Source organism: Acomys minous (assembly GCF_964271855.1).
Source record: "Acomys minous genome assembly, chromosome: 7".
Classification (NCBI taxonomy): Eukaryota; Metazoa; Chordata; class Mammalia; order Rodentia; family Muridae; genus Acomys; species Acomys minous.
The window spans coordinates 33,842,448-33,856,959 of NC_140488.1; the positions used below are offsets into that span (position 1 = coordinate 33,842,448).

At 42.7% G+C, this 14,512-nt stretch overlaps 1 protein-coding gene across 1 annotated transcript; it reads right to left on the minus strand.

The window, feature by feature from the left end:
• Positions 1–450: 450 nt before the first annotated feature.
• LOC311601789 (testis-expressed protein 13C-1-like) lies at positions 451–2,402 on the minus strand. The gene is made up of 2 exons (XM_084789527.1): positions 1,697–2,402; positions 451–722 (listed from the first exon to the last, which is right to left on the minus strand). The coding sequence occupies exons 1-2, from the start codon at positions 2,304–2,306 to the stop codon at positions 667–669; spliced, it is 666 nt and encodes a 221-aa protein (XP_084645653.1). The 5' UTR covers positions 2,307–2,402; the 3' UTR covers positions 451–666.
• Positions 2,403–14,512: the final 12,110 nt, after the last annotated feature.

Consider the following 14,512-nt stretch of genomic DNA (forward strand, 5'->3'; position numbering starts at 1 on the left):
GAGGACCATGATGTGTACCAGTTAATAGAGCATATGGTTTCCAACTCCTAGTAAGCCCCCAGAAATCAGTAACTTTGCTTTATGAATTGCATGAAACTTATCATATTTTCTATTAATACTATAGCTCTCTAAATTACTCAGTCATCAAGTTAACTCCTTGATAAAGGGAGAAATTACATTTCAAGAAGACTGTTTTGTACTTTGGTGTTCCCCAAATAAACGTCTAATGTTGCCACCCCAAATTAGAGACAAGGATCTTGATTGGTTTTTTTTTTTTCAATAGGGTTTGTCCAAAGGTTACATTTCATGCAGGATAAAGAATACTCTGATTCACACTGGGGTTGAAATTAGATTCTCTATTGTCATCTAACCAACCTTAGCCAAAGGGATTATATGTGCATACTGAATAATGTAATTGTAGTTTCTACCAGACAGCAATTTATCTGTAACTGTTCAGGGAACTAACGAATTAAATTCAACAAACTTGGGACTTTCTCTGAAATTTTACATTGGTCTTTGAATCTCTTTGAACTCTGCGATGTCAATGGATTAAGTTCTAACAAGATTGGTTTGCTTTTCCTCCTAAAATATCCTCTTCTTCCCAATTCCTTCATTTCTTTTGGTAGCAGTAGCTAGCTGAGGTCTTACTGAGGTGGAGGCTGCTTCTCAAGGGCGTTTCTTGAAGCGGGAAGCTGGAAATTCTTCAGCCTCATGCAAAGTTTCTAGAACTTAGAGACACAAAAGAATAGCACCCGTGAATGTTGTACAAATGGAAGAAACGCCACAGTAAAACAATAGCATTCTCAAAGGAAAGGCATGTTACCCAGAGCGCACTGCACCTTCTGTTTTCAAAGCATAGCTATGGCCTGCAGAAGATCTGGTGTTGTGCAAGAAGAAAGTTAAGGAGAGCTACAGAAAAAGAAAACGAGAATGTTCCATAGCATCAGCATCTTCAGAACGGTAACTGGATGTGTAACAGTCAACTCCTGTGTGCCTGTAAATGTACCTGCAACTGGAAACGTTTTCCTTAAGAGAAACTGACATACTCAGTAGACTTTCAACCTTTTCAAAACCAATGCAAATTATACACACTTATATAATAATTGAATCTTTAGAAAGAGACCCCTATATGCTATTAGATTTATTTTTCTAAAGAGGGTAATTGCGGATTAAAGCTATAGCTTTGGCAGAGTACTGTCCTAGCATGCATGCATGAGGCCATGAGTTAGAGCCCATAGCACAGCAAACAAAGAAACTCATGGGTTATTGCTTGGTAGTGGAATAGTGAAACGTATTACGTGAGTTTTCAAATAGTCTATGATAAAAATGAAAAAAAAAACACCCCATATATTAAGAAAAGGATCTTAGGAAACTATTCCCTTTTGGAACATACCTCCCATTTACTTTCTCCCTCCCTAAATTCAGCGAGGAGTTTTTTTTGGGGCCAAAGCTTCCCAGTTCCCCTGGGGATACCTCCATTAGTTTTTGTCGATGAATTTGGTCCCTCAGGCCTCAGCACAGGGATCCCAACTGCAGTCAACTGCAGGCGAGGGAGCTAGTGGATGGAGCGCCTCCTTCTCCTTCTTGAGCACTCGGCATGGGGGGGGGGGGATGCCATTGGGAACGATGCAGAAAACACTAGTGGAGGGGGCTGTGGGGCCTAGGCTTAAGGACTAGGGAGGGGATCTTGCCATACCTGTTATGGGTGCCGTTTGAGTTTTCTTCGGGGACACTGCATACTGGCCATTCTGCAAGTCGGTGTCAAGAGCTTCTTTATGTTTTTTGACAATTAGAGACCATGGCGGAGTACCTGGGTAATCAGCATCTTGCGACTCAGCAAGGAGTTGCTGGGACAGTTCAAACTCAATCAGCCTTCTGTGCAGCGTATCGCGCTCGTGTAGCACTTGCTTTAGGTTGTCTCTTGCGCTGCGAAGCTCCGAGAGCACTTCATCCCGTTCCTCGCGCAGCCGTCGGATGTCTGTGGCCAAAGTCCAGGTGGCTTCCTCGTGTTCTTCGACCTGACTGTACAGCTGTTGAACACGTTGTATCTGCTTCTGTCGTTGCCTCGTAGCCACCCTTACTCCCAGGGCCAGAGCACTCCAGGCGCAGGCTCTCTTGATGGTGCGCGGTACATGGGCGTCGACCACGACAGACTTCAGGCCATCTTCTATATCCTTCCACGGCCGAGAACGGAAGGTCAGGTAGAAGGCAGGGCCACCACCGTTCCTTATTACCTCTTCGTTGATGAACAGAACCACGTCGCAGTGGCGGAAACCGCTCTTGGGGTCTTTCAAGTCCACAGCCATAGCTGAGCCTGCTCTAAGTACTGGACTGCAACGGGCTCACCCGTCACTTCGGTGTCTTGTCCAGTCCTGGCTCCTAGTTCCTACCTCCTTCCCTCCCCCTCCTCTCCTAGACTGAAACCCTGAGGCCACGCACACTAACTCCTCCCACTAAGGGATTAACATGCCAGGGACGTCATAGACATGGGCTATGAGACCTGCAGGACAGCCTGCTAGGACCAAAATTCAGTGACAGATAATTCTGGTTCAACGGGTAAGTTGGGTGTCTGCTCTTTTTCCCCCCAAATTAATTAATTAAATAATGAATTCACTTTACAATGGGATCAAAGCCTCCTCTCTCCTCTCCCCTCCTCTCCGTGCCACCTTCCCTGCCTCTTCCTCTATCCTCTACTCCTCAGAAAAGGGGAGTCCATCCCCACGAACCCACCCCAGCTCATCAAGTCGCATCAGGACTGAGAGCATCTTCCTCCTTTGTGGCCTGGCAAGGCAGCCCCACTAAGAGTATGTTTTCTTTAAAGTAGGCCATGGTAATATAACTATCCGGGGAATTGCAGTGAGTCCATCATTTCCTGAGAGTTTCTTAAAGGTACCACCCTACAGGGCGTGAATTTTTTTTTTCTTTCTCCCTTCCCCATTTTCCTCCTCCTCCTCCGTGTCCTCTTCTTCCTTCTCCTCCTCCTCCTCCACTTCCCCTTTCTTCTTCTTTCTCTTTTCTCTCCTCCTTCTTCTCCCTCCATCCCTCCTTCCTTCCTCCTCCTCCTCTTCACTTCTTTCTTTCCATTTCTCCTCTCCCTTTCCTTTTAAATGCCCACATTGGCATTGAACATCCAGTTCACCTGCTACCATCTCCTGAGTGCCAAAATGGACAGCGATGCCACGTAGATAGGATTGGACAAGAATCTCCAATCTGGGATTGGAGAAAGTGTGCTTTGGGGAGTTCTTTATGACTCAGCTCCCCGCCCCATAACTCTTCTACTCTATCAAAACTTTTAAGTAGTACCAAGTTTCCTCAATCAAACCCGTGAATGACCAAAGTCCCTCAGTTTCCCGTTTGAACACCTAATCTTGCTGTAGATACCAGTAATTTCTATTCAATTTCCTCAGGGCCTTTTATCTTTGGTGTTTGTCTGTCTGTCCTGTCTATTTGTCAAGACAGGTTCTTGCTATGTAGCTCAGATGGCCTTGAACTCACTCCTGATTCTCTGTAGTGTCAGGATCATTGGTCTGCATGCCTGCTGATTGTCCTGGAGGACCTTAGGATATTTTATTCCCTGTTTTTCCTGCATTATCTCCCCTCTCTTGTGCTACTAGATAACTTACTTCAGTACAGTCAAGCCGTTCAGAATGACGGGTCGTGGGTACAGGAAACTGCAGTTACCTCTGCAAGAGCTATATATGTTCTTAACATGCCATCCGTACAGTCCTGCCATTGCCATTAAACAGATCACTTTATTTATTTCATTTGTATGTGTGTTTGTGCACATGCATGTGCTATGGCATGCATGTAGAGGCCGGCAGCAGTTTTCCAAAGTTAATTCTGTTCTTTTTCTATGTAGGGCCCTAGAATTGAACTCTGATCATCAGTCTTGTTAGCAGACAACTTTATACACTAAACTATTTTACTGGTCCATCTTTTGGCTTTTTCATTAGCATATATCAATTATTCAAAATAATGAATTATAGGGCCAGCTGTGGTGATGCATCCCTTTAATTCCAGCACTTGGGAGACAGAGGTAGGCAAAACTTAGTGAGTTGAAGACCAGGTTGATCTTCATAAGTGAGTTCTAGGCCATCTAAGGCTATTTAATAAAACCCTGTAAATAAAACAAACCACAATGAAGCATATTAATGTTTTGTTTTATTTTCAAGACAGGGTTTCTCTGTGTATATCCATGGCTGTCCTGGAACTCCCTTTGTAGACCAGGCTGGCCTTGAACTCACAGAGATCCATCTGCTTCTGCTTCCTGAGTGCTGGGATTAAAGGTGTGCACCGCCTGGCTGAAATTAATGGGTCTCATTGTGATATTTTAATACCTGCATCTATGTGTTTTGGTTGGTTATAGTCACTTCTGTTATAAGCAGACACTACCTCTTTGTCACCTTTCTCTTCCCAGTCATTATGGTTTGTTCCAATGCACCCCTCTCCCAATTGCCTCCCCAGTGTTCCCTCCTTCTCTCTGGATGCTTTTCCTCCCTCCTTCACACTTCTGTCTTCATGTCACATGCATTCCATTACTCTCCCCCACCCTTAAGATCGCCTGTAGTTTCCTACACACACATATATGCATCTATACATTACTTTAAATCTAAGTTCCATATATGAGAGGAGACCCATCATATTTGTCTTTCTGACTTGCTTATTTCATATTAATGGTTTCCAAGTCAGCCCATTTTCTTGCAGAAGCCACGATTTCACTTTTCTTTCTGGCAGAATAAAATTCCAATGTGTACATGTATCACACTTTATCTACTTGCTTTATTTTTATTTGTATTTATTTCATCTGTTGATGGAAATATATGACTGGTCGCATTTCTTAGCTGCTGTGAATAAAGCACTGGGCATCTTTATGGTATGCTGGCTTAGAGTTCCTTGGGCATATTACCAGGAGTGGTATAGCTGGGTCGTGTGGTAGGTCTATTTTTAGCTTTTATTTTATTTTATTGAGGAACTTGGACACTGATTTCCATAGTAGCTCCAACAGTTTACATTCCCACCAATAGTGCGTAAGAGTTCCTCTAACCAGCCGGGTGTGGTGGCGCACACCTTTAATCCCAGCGCTCGGGAGGCAGAGGCAGGCGGATCGCTGTGAGTTCGAGGCCAGCCTGGTCTACAAAGCGAGTCCAGGACAGTCAAGGCTAACACAGAGAGACCCTGTCTCGAAAAACCAAAAAAAAAAAAAAAAAAAAAAAAAAAGAGTTCCTCTAAGCACACATCCTTGCCACCATTTATCACTGAAAATTCTCCACAGAGAGGCAGAGGCAGGTGGATCTCTGTGAGTTTGAAACCAGCCTGGTCTACAATGTGAGGCCAGGGCAGCCAGGGCTACACAGAGAAACTTTGTCTCAGAGAAAAACAAAAATCAAACAAACAAAAAAGAAAACAAATTCCCCCAAAAGGTTTTTTGTTGTTGTTGTTGTTGTGTGGTGCCTCTGCCTCCCTGTGGAGACTTTTTATTAGTACTTTAATCCTGTTTTTGTTTTAGGCATGTTTAAATTGTTTAAATCATCTTGATTTAATTTTGGCATGTCATAGGTGTTTAGGAATTTGTCCATTTCATCTAATCTAGATTTTTGGAAGAGAAAGATTTTCAATGAGTTTCTAGATTTCATTGGAGTCTGTTATAACAACACTCCTTTCTTATGTAGTTTCATTAATTCAGGGTTTTTTGGGCAGTTAATTTGGCTAGTGGTTTCTCAATCTTTTTTTTTTCTCCTAAGAACCAATTTTCTGTTTGATTGAGCCTATGTATTATTCCTAGTCTCTTATTTTATTAACTTCTTATGCTGATCTTTACTATTTTTGCTGTCTCCTGTTTTGATATTTGGGTTATACTCATTTTTCTAAGACCTTGGGGGTACATCAGTAGGATCGTTATTTGAGAGTTCGCTAATTTTTTTCACTCAGAAATCTTATTTCCAACGCTCATAGACAATGAAAATAGTCTGGGAAAACATATGTGATTACTGGGTACAATCTTGAACCTACTACTTTTTAACATAATTTACTTCTACTGGAGGATTTAATATAAATGTTTATTAGCCATAAGTCTTTCTATATATGGTAGCTAGAGATGGGCTCCTTGGAAGAAGATTTGGCTTATATGAGGTTTTGAATGTGAGATTCTCATGATGGGAAACTGTGTCCTTTTGAGAAGAGCAGCCTGCTGGAGGAATGGGAGAAATGAGTGATTTCCTGGGAAGCTAGCCAGCCTGTGTTAACTTGTTACCGCAGCACAAACCGACACGCTGAGAGTGGATGGACAGACCTAATGGTTTAGTTTGGATAAGGGTGATGCCTTTGCCTCTGGCCTGTTTCTGTGCACGGCTTTATGCTTTCTGTTTTATAGTGGAGTTTGTGATGGAAATGTTCGCTTCACAAAATTTATTTGAAGTGGAGAGTATACTTGCTACTTCCTATGTTTCCTTTTTATAGGAAAAGCCAGCTTGGGCCATATAAGCATGCCTTTGTATCAGCATTTACTTGGCAGTGTTTGTTCCGAATTGCAGTATGTCTAGGGAGAAACAAAGTGGCCTTACGATCTCAATTCAAAGCACCGGACAGAAGTTACCTTGGAGTTCTTGTGGGACTCCTAACAGTGGGAGTGGGTGTGTCTCTGACTCTTTTGCCTCCTCTTGGAACCCCTTTCCTTCTCCTGGGTTGCGTCCTCCAACCTTATGGGAGGGGTTGTGCCTAGTCTTCCTGTTTCCTGTTATGCTGTGCTTGGTTGATATCCCTGGGAGGTCTGTTCTTTTCTAAAAGGAAATGGAGGAAGAGTGGATCTAGGGGAGAGGCGAGGTGGAGGGGACCTGGGAGGAGTGGAGGGAGGGGAAACAGTGGTCAGGATGTACTGTATGAGAGAAGAATAAATGAAAAGAAAACTGAAAACTATTGAGTCCAATTAGTGTTACCCACAATCCTGTGAGTATAGAAGGAGTGTCCATGGTAGTATGCACAATCTACTAGGGTGTCCTTCCTGAGGGAAAACTGACCTTTCTCTCCCCTGACAGCCATGAACTTCTATAGTTTCTCAGCTATGACTTGAGACCTTATGACTCCCTTCTCCTCCACGCCGAAATATCGACTGGATTGTTCTTGTGCAGGTCTTGCGTAGACAGCCATAGCTGTTCACAAGTAGGCCTTAAATCCAGCCAGTTGGATTGGCTACCTCTGCTCGAGATATTCATGTCGCTATTACACCGATGGATATATCTTTCCAGGTGATTGCTACTGTAGTTCGCAGGGGTCACAGCGGGGTAAGCCTGTTGGTATCTCTTCTCTCCTAGATGCCTGCCTAGCACCTTGTGGCGCCCGGAAAGCTAGCCAGCAGGAAGGAGGCTTTCAGTTTAGTATCAACTTGAGTTCTCCAAGTTCTGTGACCAATGTGTGCAGTGTCTTCACTGATAGGGTCTTACTGTCAACTTCTGGTGGGCAACCAAGTACAGTGGCAATGGTCTGTACAGGGAGGCAGGTTCCCCCCCCTCCCGGATTTTGAGACAGGGTTTCTCTGTGTAGCCCTGGCTGTCCTGGAACTCACTCTGTAGACCAGGCTGGCCTTGAACTCAGAGATCTGTCTGCCTTTGCCTCCTGCATGCTGGGATTAAAGGCGTGTGCTACCACTACTCATCTCTCTCTGATTTTTTTTCCCGAGACAGGGTTTCTCTGTGTAGCCTTGGCTGTCTTGCACTCACTTTATAGAGCAGGCTGGCCTCAAATTCACAGAGCTCCACCTGCCTCTGCCTCCCCGAGTGCTGGGATTATAGGTGTGCACTACCTGGCCCAATTCTCTCTCTGAATGTTTAATATAATCACTCATAGCTATAAAACTTTCATCTTTGAGTTGCCATAGTTGTATAACAAAGGTTTAGGTAAATTTTATTTCATTTTTCCTCTTTTTTTAAGTTAGAAAATCTTTGTTGTTGATTTTTTTTAATTTCTTGGCAGGATTTCTCTGTGTAGCCTTGGCTATCCTGGACTCATTTTATAGACCAGGCTGGCCTCGAACTCACTGCGATCCATCTGCTTCATCCTTCCCAAGTGCTGGGATTATAGGCATGCGCCACCACACCTGGCTAGAAACTCTTTAACCAGCACTTCTTTAGTTTGAGTTGTGTATTTGTGGACACATATGCATGTATGTGGAGGTCAGAGGAAAACTTATAAGAGGAAAACCTTTTCTTTCTTTTTAAAAAATTAATTAATTATTAAGTAAATAATTAATTATTTTTAATTGAAAAATAAAATCATTCATATTACATCTCAATTGCTATCCCATCCCGTGCATCCTCCCATTCCTCCCTCCCTCCTGCTTTCACCCCATTCCTCTTCCCTATGACTGTGAATGATGGGTACCTCCTCTCCTTGAATATGATGCTAGGGTATCAAGTCTCTTCTTGGTAGCCTGCTATCCTTCCTCCGAGTGCCATCGGGCCTCCCCATCAAGGGGACATGGCCAAATACGGGGCACCAGAGTTTGTGTGAAAGTTAGAACACTATGATGGGCAGATCTGAGCCCAGGGGTTCTGCTTGATCTATGACACCAACCAAGGACAATATGTGCAGTCATCATCAAACCCCTACCCAGATCTAGCCAAGAGACAGGACATTGTCCAGAGTTAAATGAAGAGTGGGGACTGACTTTCACACGAACTCTGGTGACCTTTTCTTTTACCATGTGGGCTCTGGGGGATCAGACTCAGGTTGTTAGCTTTACCTGTTGAGCCTTTTCAGTGCCCTTAATTTTTTAAATTAGAGAGAGAAAGGGAGAGAGACTGGGGGCATGGGGGGAGGATGCATATACAAGCACATGCAAATGTGGTCCTAGCTGTCTTGGAACTCACTCTATAGATCAGGCTGGCCATGGGCTCACAGAGATCTGCCTACCTCTGCCTCCTCAGTGTTGGGATTAAAGCAGTGCGTCACCACTGCCTGACTTCTAATTCTTATTTTTAATCTAAGTGAGATGTGTTCATTCTTGAGCTTTCGTGATTTATTTTTTTCTTGAGCATTCTTCCTCTTCTGTGTGTCATATTTCTTTAAGAACTGTATGTGAAGAATTTCCTGTCCATTGGGTAGATCTGGGTAGGGGTTCGAAGTTTACTGCATGTATTGTCCTTGGTTGTGCCATAGTTTGAGCAGGACCCCTGGGCCCAGATCTGCCCGTCATAATGTTCTTCTTGTAGGTTTCTAGGACGCTCTGGATCCTTCTATTTCCCCATTCTCCCATGCTTCTCTCACCTAGAGTCCCAATAGGATGTCCTCCCCTCTGTCCCACTTTCCTGGTAAGTGAAGACATTCACATTCCTCACAGTTGAGTGGAGAGTGGGGTCTGACTTTCACAGGAACTCTGGTGCCCCATATTTGACCATGTCCCCTGGATGGGGAGACCTGGTGGCACTCAGAGGAAGGATAGCAGGCTACCAAGAAGAGACTTGATACCCTATGAGCATATACAGGGGGAGGAGGTCCCCCTCAGTCACAGTCATAGGGGAGAGGAGTAAGGGGAAAATGGGAGGGAGGGAGGAATGGGAGGATGCAAGGGATGGGATAACCATTGAGATATAATATGAATAAATTAATAAAATATATTTTAAAAAAGAACTGTATGTGATGCTGACTTAGTGGGCACAAATTGCTTTAGTTTATGTTTACCACAGGTCTTTCTTTCTCTTTTCATTTTAAAGGATAACTTTGCAAGCTATTGCAGCCTTGCTTTGCAGTTGTTTATTCTCAGCACTTGAAATACATCAGTTCATACTCTCCTGGCTTTTAAGGTTTCTGTTGAGAAGTCTGCTATTATTCTGATAGGTTTGCTTTTGTAAGTAAGGACACTTCTCTCTTGCAGCTTTCAATATTTCCTTGTTCTGTGGTCTTGATATTTTAACTATACAATGACAAGGAAAGGCTTTTTTCTTGGTTGTGTCTAAATGGGATTCTAAATACCTCTTGCACTTTGATATCCATCTCTTTTCTCAGGGTTGAACCTTTTTTTCTGTTATATTCCACTGGTTATTTTTTTTCTGTCCTTCCAGTCTGTATCTCAGCTTCCTATTTTATAGCACAGTTTTGGAGGTTTTGTCCTTGTAATCCTGTCCAAGCATTTTGACTGTTGTGGTCATGAGCCTCTTTTGCTAGTTGTCTGAATGTGCTAATTTTTCAACTTTTTCTTCGATCTTGGTATTCTTTCTTCCACCTGGTATAGTTTTGGGTGGTGATTCCCACTGAGAGATTTTTATTTGATTTATTCACCTTTTTAATAGTATGCCTCTCTCCGTCCTCCTTCCCCTCCTTCTCCATTCAAGTGGCTGTTTCTTATACAAAGCTTGATTAATAGTTCATTCGTTTCTTTGAATAATTTTTGCTCACTCATTTAATGTTTTAGTATTATAAGGTGTGTGTGTGTGTGTGTGTGTGTGTGTGTGTGTGTGTGTATGCATAGCTTGTGGGCAGAGGTCACAGGACAATTGTCAGGAGTGAGGTCTACCTTCTATTTTGTTTAAGGCAGGGTCTCTCCCATTTCTCCTTCTGCATTTGGTACTCTAGACTAACTAGCCTGTAAGCTTTTGGGGGGATTATCCTATCCTTGCCTCTCATCTTGCTGTAGGAGTGCTGGGACCACACATACACAACCCCATGTCTGGCTTTTATATATGTTCTGATGATCCAAACTCATGTATTCAAGATTGTGTGGGAAGCCATTGCACTTAACTGAGCCATCTCCATTGCCTGGGAGGTCTTTTGAGAAGATAGTATTTGATCTGAGACCCAGGACACTAGTAGCAAAAGCTTAAGTGTAAAGAAAGCTTCACATCTCCGGGCCATAGTACAGTAACCAATGTAAACAAGGAAGCAGAAAGGAGTGAGATGATATTGAGACAATGACGTCATCTTACCTGGTCTCAGAAGCAAGATTAAGACAAGTGATTTTTTTTTCTCGCTTTGAAAGGCTAATATTGCAGTGTTTCCAGTGGTGGCTTCCTCAGACACAGAAAACTTTTGGATCATGTGTACAGATAGAGTTGATAGTTTAAAGATATTAACACGGGGCTGGAGAGATGGCTCAGAGGTTAAGGGCACTGACTGCTCTTCCAGAGGTCCTGAGTTCAATTCCCAGCAACCACATGGTGGCTCACAACCACCTACAATGTGATATGATGCCCTCTTCTGGCCTGCAGGTGTACATGCAGGCAGGGCACTGTATAAATAATAATAAATAAACACATCTTTAAAAAACCCACTGATAAAAAAAGATATTAACTGTGTGAAGAAAAATGACCAGTATTTGGGTTATTCTAAAGTTTTATTAGTGGGCACAGACAATAGAAGAGAAATGGAGAATATATTTTGAATGCAGAATGGATAAATATTATGGTTTGTTTATATTGTGGTGGGATGAATGCTAGCTTTTAAATGTGAATAAGAGTATCAATAGAGGGGCTGGGGAGATAGGTCAGTGGTTAAGAGCACTGGCTGCTCTTGTAGATGATCCAGGTTCAATTCCTAACACTCACATGGCAGCTCACATCTGCCTGTAACTCCAGTTCCAGGACTTTTGACACCCTCACACAGACATACTGCAGGCAAAACACCAATGACTACAAAAAGAGTATACATAGAAGCATCGTTTCTGAGGTCGAGGAAACCAAGAAGAAAAAGAGAGAAACAAGAGGGCTAGAGTAGAAATGTGCTTTGTGGTGTCTTTTAGTAAGCAGGGTAGAGAAATAAAATGGATTTCTGAGATATGTAGTTCTGGGCCATAAGGGGAAATTGGCTTTAAATGTGAATTTGAAATCAACAATGAATTCGTGGCATATTACAACCCTGAACCTAAATGAGATTCTTTTGGAAGACATGAGAAAAGAAAAACAGTAGAAAATAGTGGCCTGAGTTCTGGAACATTCTAAATCCTAGAAATGTAGTTAGAGTAGAGTCAGCCAATTAAAGCGGAAAACCAGTTCTACATTAATTCCCGTTTAACCTTTAAACATCTCACAGTTAGACTGGAGAGATGGCTCAAGGAGTAAACCACTTGCTTTAAAATATTTGAGTTAGAAACTACAGAGCCCAGGTAAAGCCAGCTGTGGTAGTGCACGCCTGTAATTCCAGTGCTCCTACGGTGAGACAGAAGGTGGAGGCAGGAGAATCTCTACAGAGCCTGTCATATGCAGCAGGGAAGGACCAAAGAGACACCTTGTCTCAAAAAAGGTGGAAAGTGAAGATGACATCTCTAACGTTTCCTTGCTTTCCACATGCACCTTCTGACACATGCAGTACCACATGCACACACATGAATGCATACACACATGCAAACTGATAAAGAAACTCACATAATTATGGAAATGTGCTAGCGGAGCTATGGAAAATATGGAAAGCTTCCCACATCCTCTTTTGTTACCATCACTAACACCTAGTGAGAAAGTCTATTCCCCCAAAGAATTGTACTGTAATGACCTATTTCATTTACAAATAGCTCATCCTAACATTTCTGTGCTGTTTCAGGTTAATTTCTTTTTTAAAGATTATTTATTATGTATACAGTGCTCTGTCTGCATTTACACCTACAGGCCAGAAGAGGGCATCAGATCACGTTATAGATGGTTGTGAGCCACTAGGTGGTTGCTGGGAATTGAACTCAGGACCTCAGGATGAGCAGCCAGCGCTTTTAACCTCTGAGCCATCTCTCCAGCCCTTAAGTTAATTTCTAAGACCATTTTTTGAAAAAAAAATTCTTTCATTACCTATGAAGTAATGTAACTTTTGAAGGTATAACTTAAAAATCCATACTGTGAGCTAATACCCATGTTCTACTCCATAGGAAAACATGGACAGCTTCCTAGTTCATTTCTGTAATGCCAACATAGTAATAGACAATCAGAAAAACAGTGTACAAAATAATGCAGTATGGTGTGTCTAACACATGTGCTCTAAAGCTACACTCATCTGCAGAGACGTCTCATACTACTTAGGCAAATAGTGCAGACTTGTAACCAAAACTGAATTCCACTCTCTTCTTTGGTACCATAACCTCTCTCTGCGTTGTTCGAGCAGTGATGTAAAAGGCCCCTTTGGTTGGTGGTTGACTTAGGTATGTACTAGAATCTCAGGATGGTCAGTAAGATGCATCAGCAGACTTGCTGTGGGCGTCAGAGAAAGATTTTCCTTTGTGAACAAGGTAAAGGAACAGTAAAGTGAAACCCTTTTACCAAGAGCCTACAACCTTTGGGAAATGGTGTAAAGGATGTGCTGTTTGGAGCCACAGTTCTTCCCTGGAGGCCGTAAGAAGAGAGATAGAGATATATAGAGACTGATATGGTGAAAGAGGGTGAACCTCTACCTCAAATTTAATTTGGAGACTGTGCTGGATAGTTTTATGGCAACTTGGCACAAGCTAAAGTCATCTGAAAGGGGAGAAGCTTAATTAAGAAAATATAGAGAAAGCCATTGTCAGAAGTTCTAATGGTAGCAGGTCTTGAGGTAGCTTACAGCAAGGATCCAATTACAGCATCACCATAGGCAAGCTATAGAGCATTCCAGAAGCAAAGTATAGATCCCAGGATTCAATGACAAATGTCATTTACAGTGAACCCCCTCCCAAAGGGAAAGAAAATGCCTCCATAAGATTGGGCTATTCACAAGCCCATAGGACAGTTTTAAATTTTTAAAATTTAATTAATTTATTCAGATTACAACTAAATTGTTATCCCATCACCTGTATCCTCCCGTTCCTCCCTCCCTCCTGCCTTCACCCTATTCCCCTCCCCTAGGTCTAAGACCGAAGGGGACTTCTTCCCCCACTATATGGTCACAGGCTATAAAGTCTCATCTTGGTAGCCTGTTTATTCTTTCTTTGAGTGCCATCAGCTCTCCCCACCAAGGGAAAGTGGTCCAAATATGGGGCACCAGAGTTCATGTCAGAGTCAGTCCCTGCTCTCCACATAACTGCGGAAAATAGGTTTCTCTTCAGATCGTATAAATCTTTCGCCTTTTACTAAAAATTTCCGAGGAGAATAGGACATTTTAAAAAATTAGTGATTGATGAAGGAGGACCCAGGCCATTGTGGGTGGTGCCATCCCTGGGCTGGTGGTCCTGGCTTCTTTAAGAAAGCAGGCTGAGCAAGCCATGGGGAGCAAGCCAGTAAACAGCACCCCTCCATGGCCTCTGCATCAGCTCCTGCCTCCAAGTTCCTGTCCTGGCTTCCTTCAATGTGGAAGTTTAAGAAAAATAAATCCTTTCCTTCCCAAGTTTCGTCATGGTGTCTCGTCATAGCACTAGAAGCCCTAACTAAAACAGAGTTCCTGATTGATGATCTCATGTGTATACTAAGAAAATATTAAAATGATATTTAGAAAGAATTTTTTGAAGAAGCCAGCAAGGCCTCCCAAGTTGGTCTAAAAATTTGTCTTGAGAGAGTAAAGAAAGACAAGCTTGGAATTTTAATTGTGAGTCTCTCTCTCTCTCTCTCTCTCTCTCTCTCTCTCTCTCTCTCTCTCT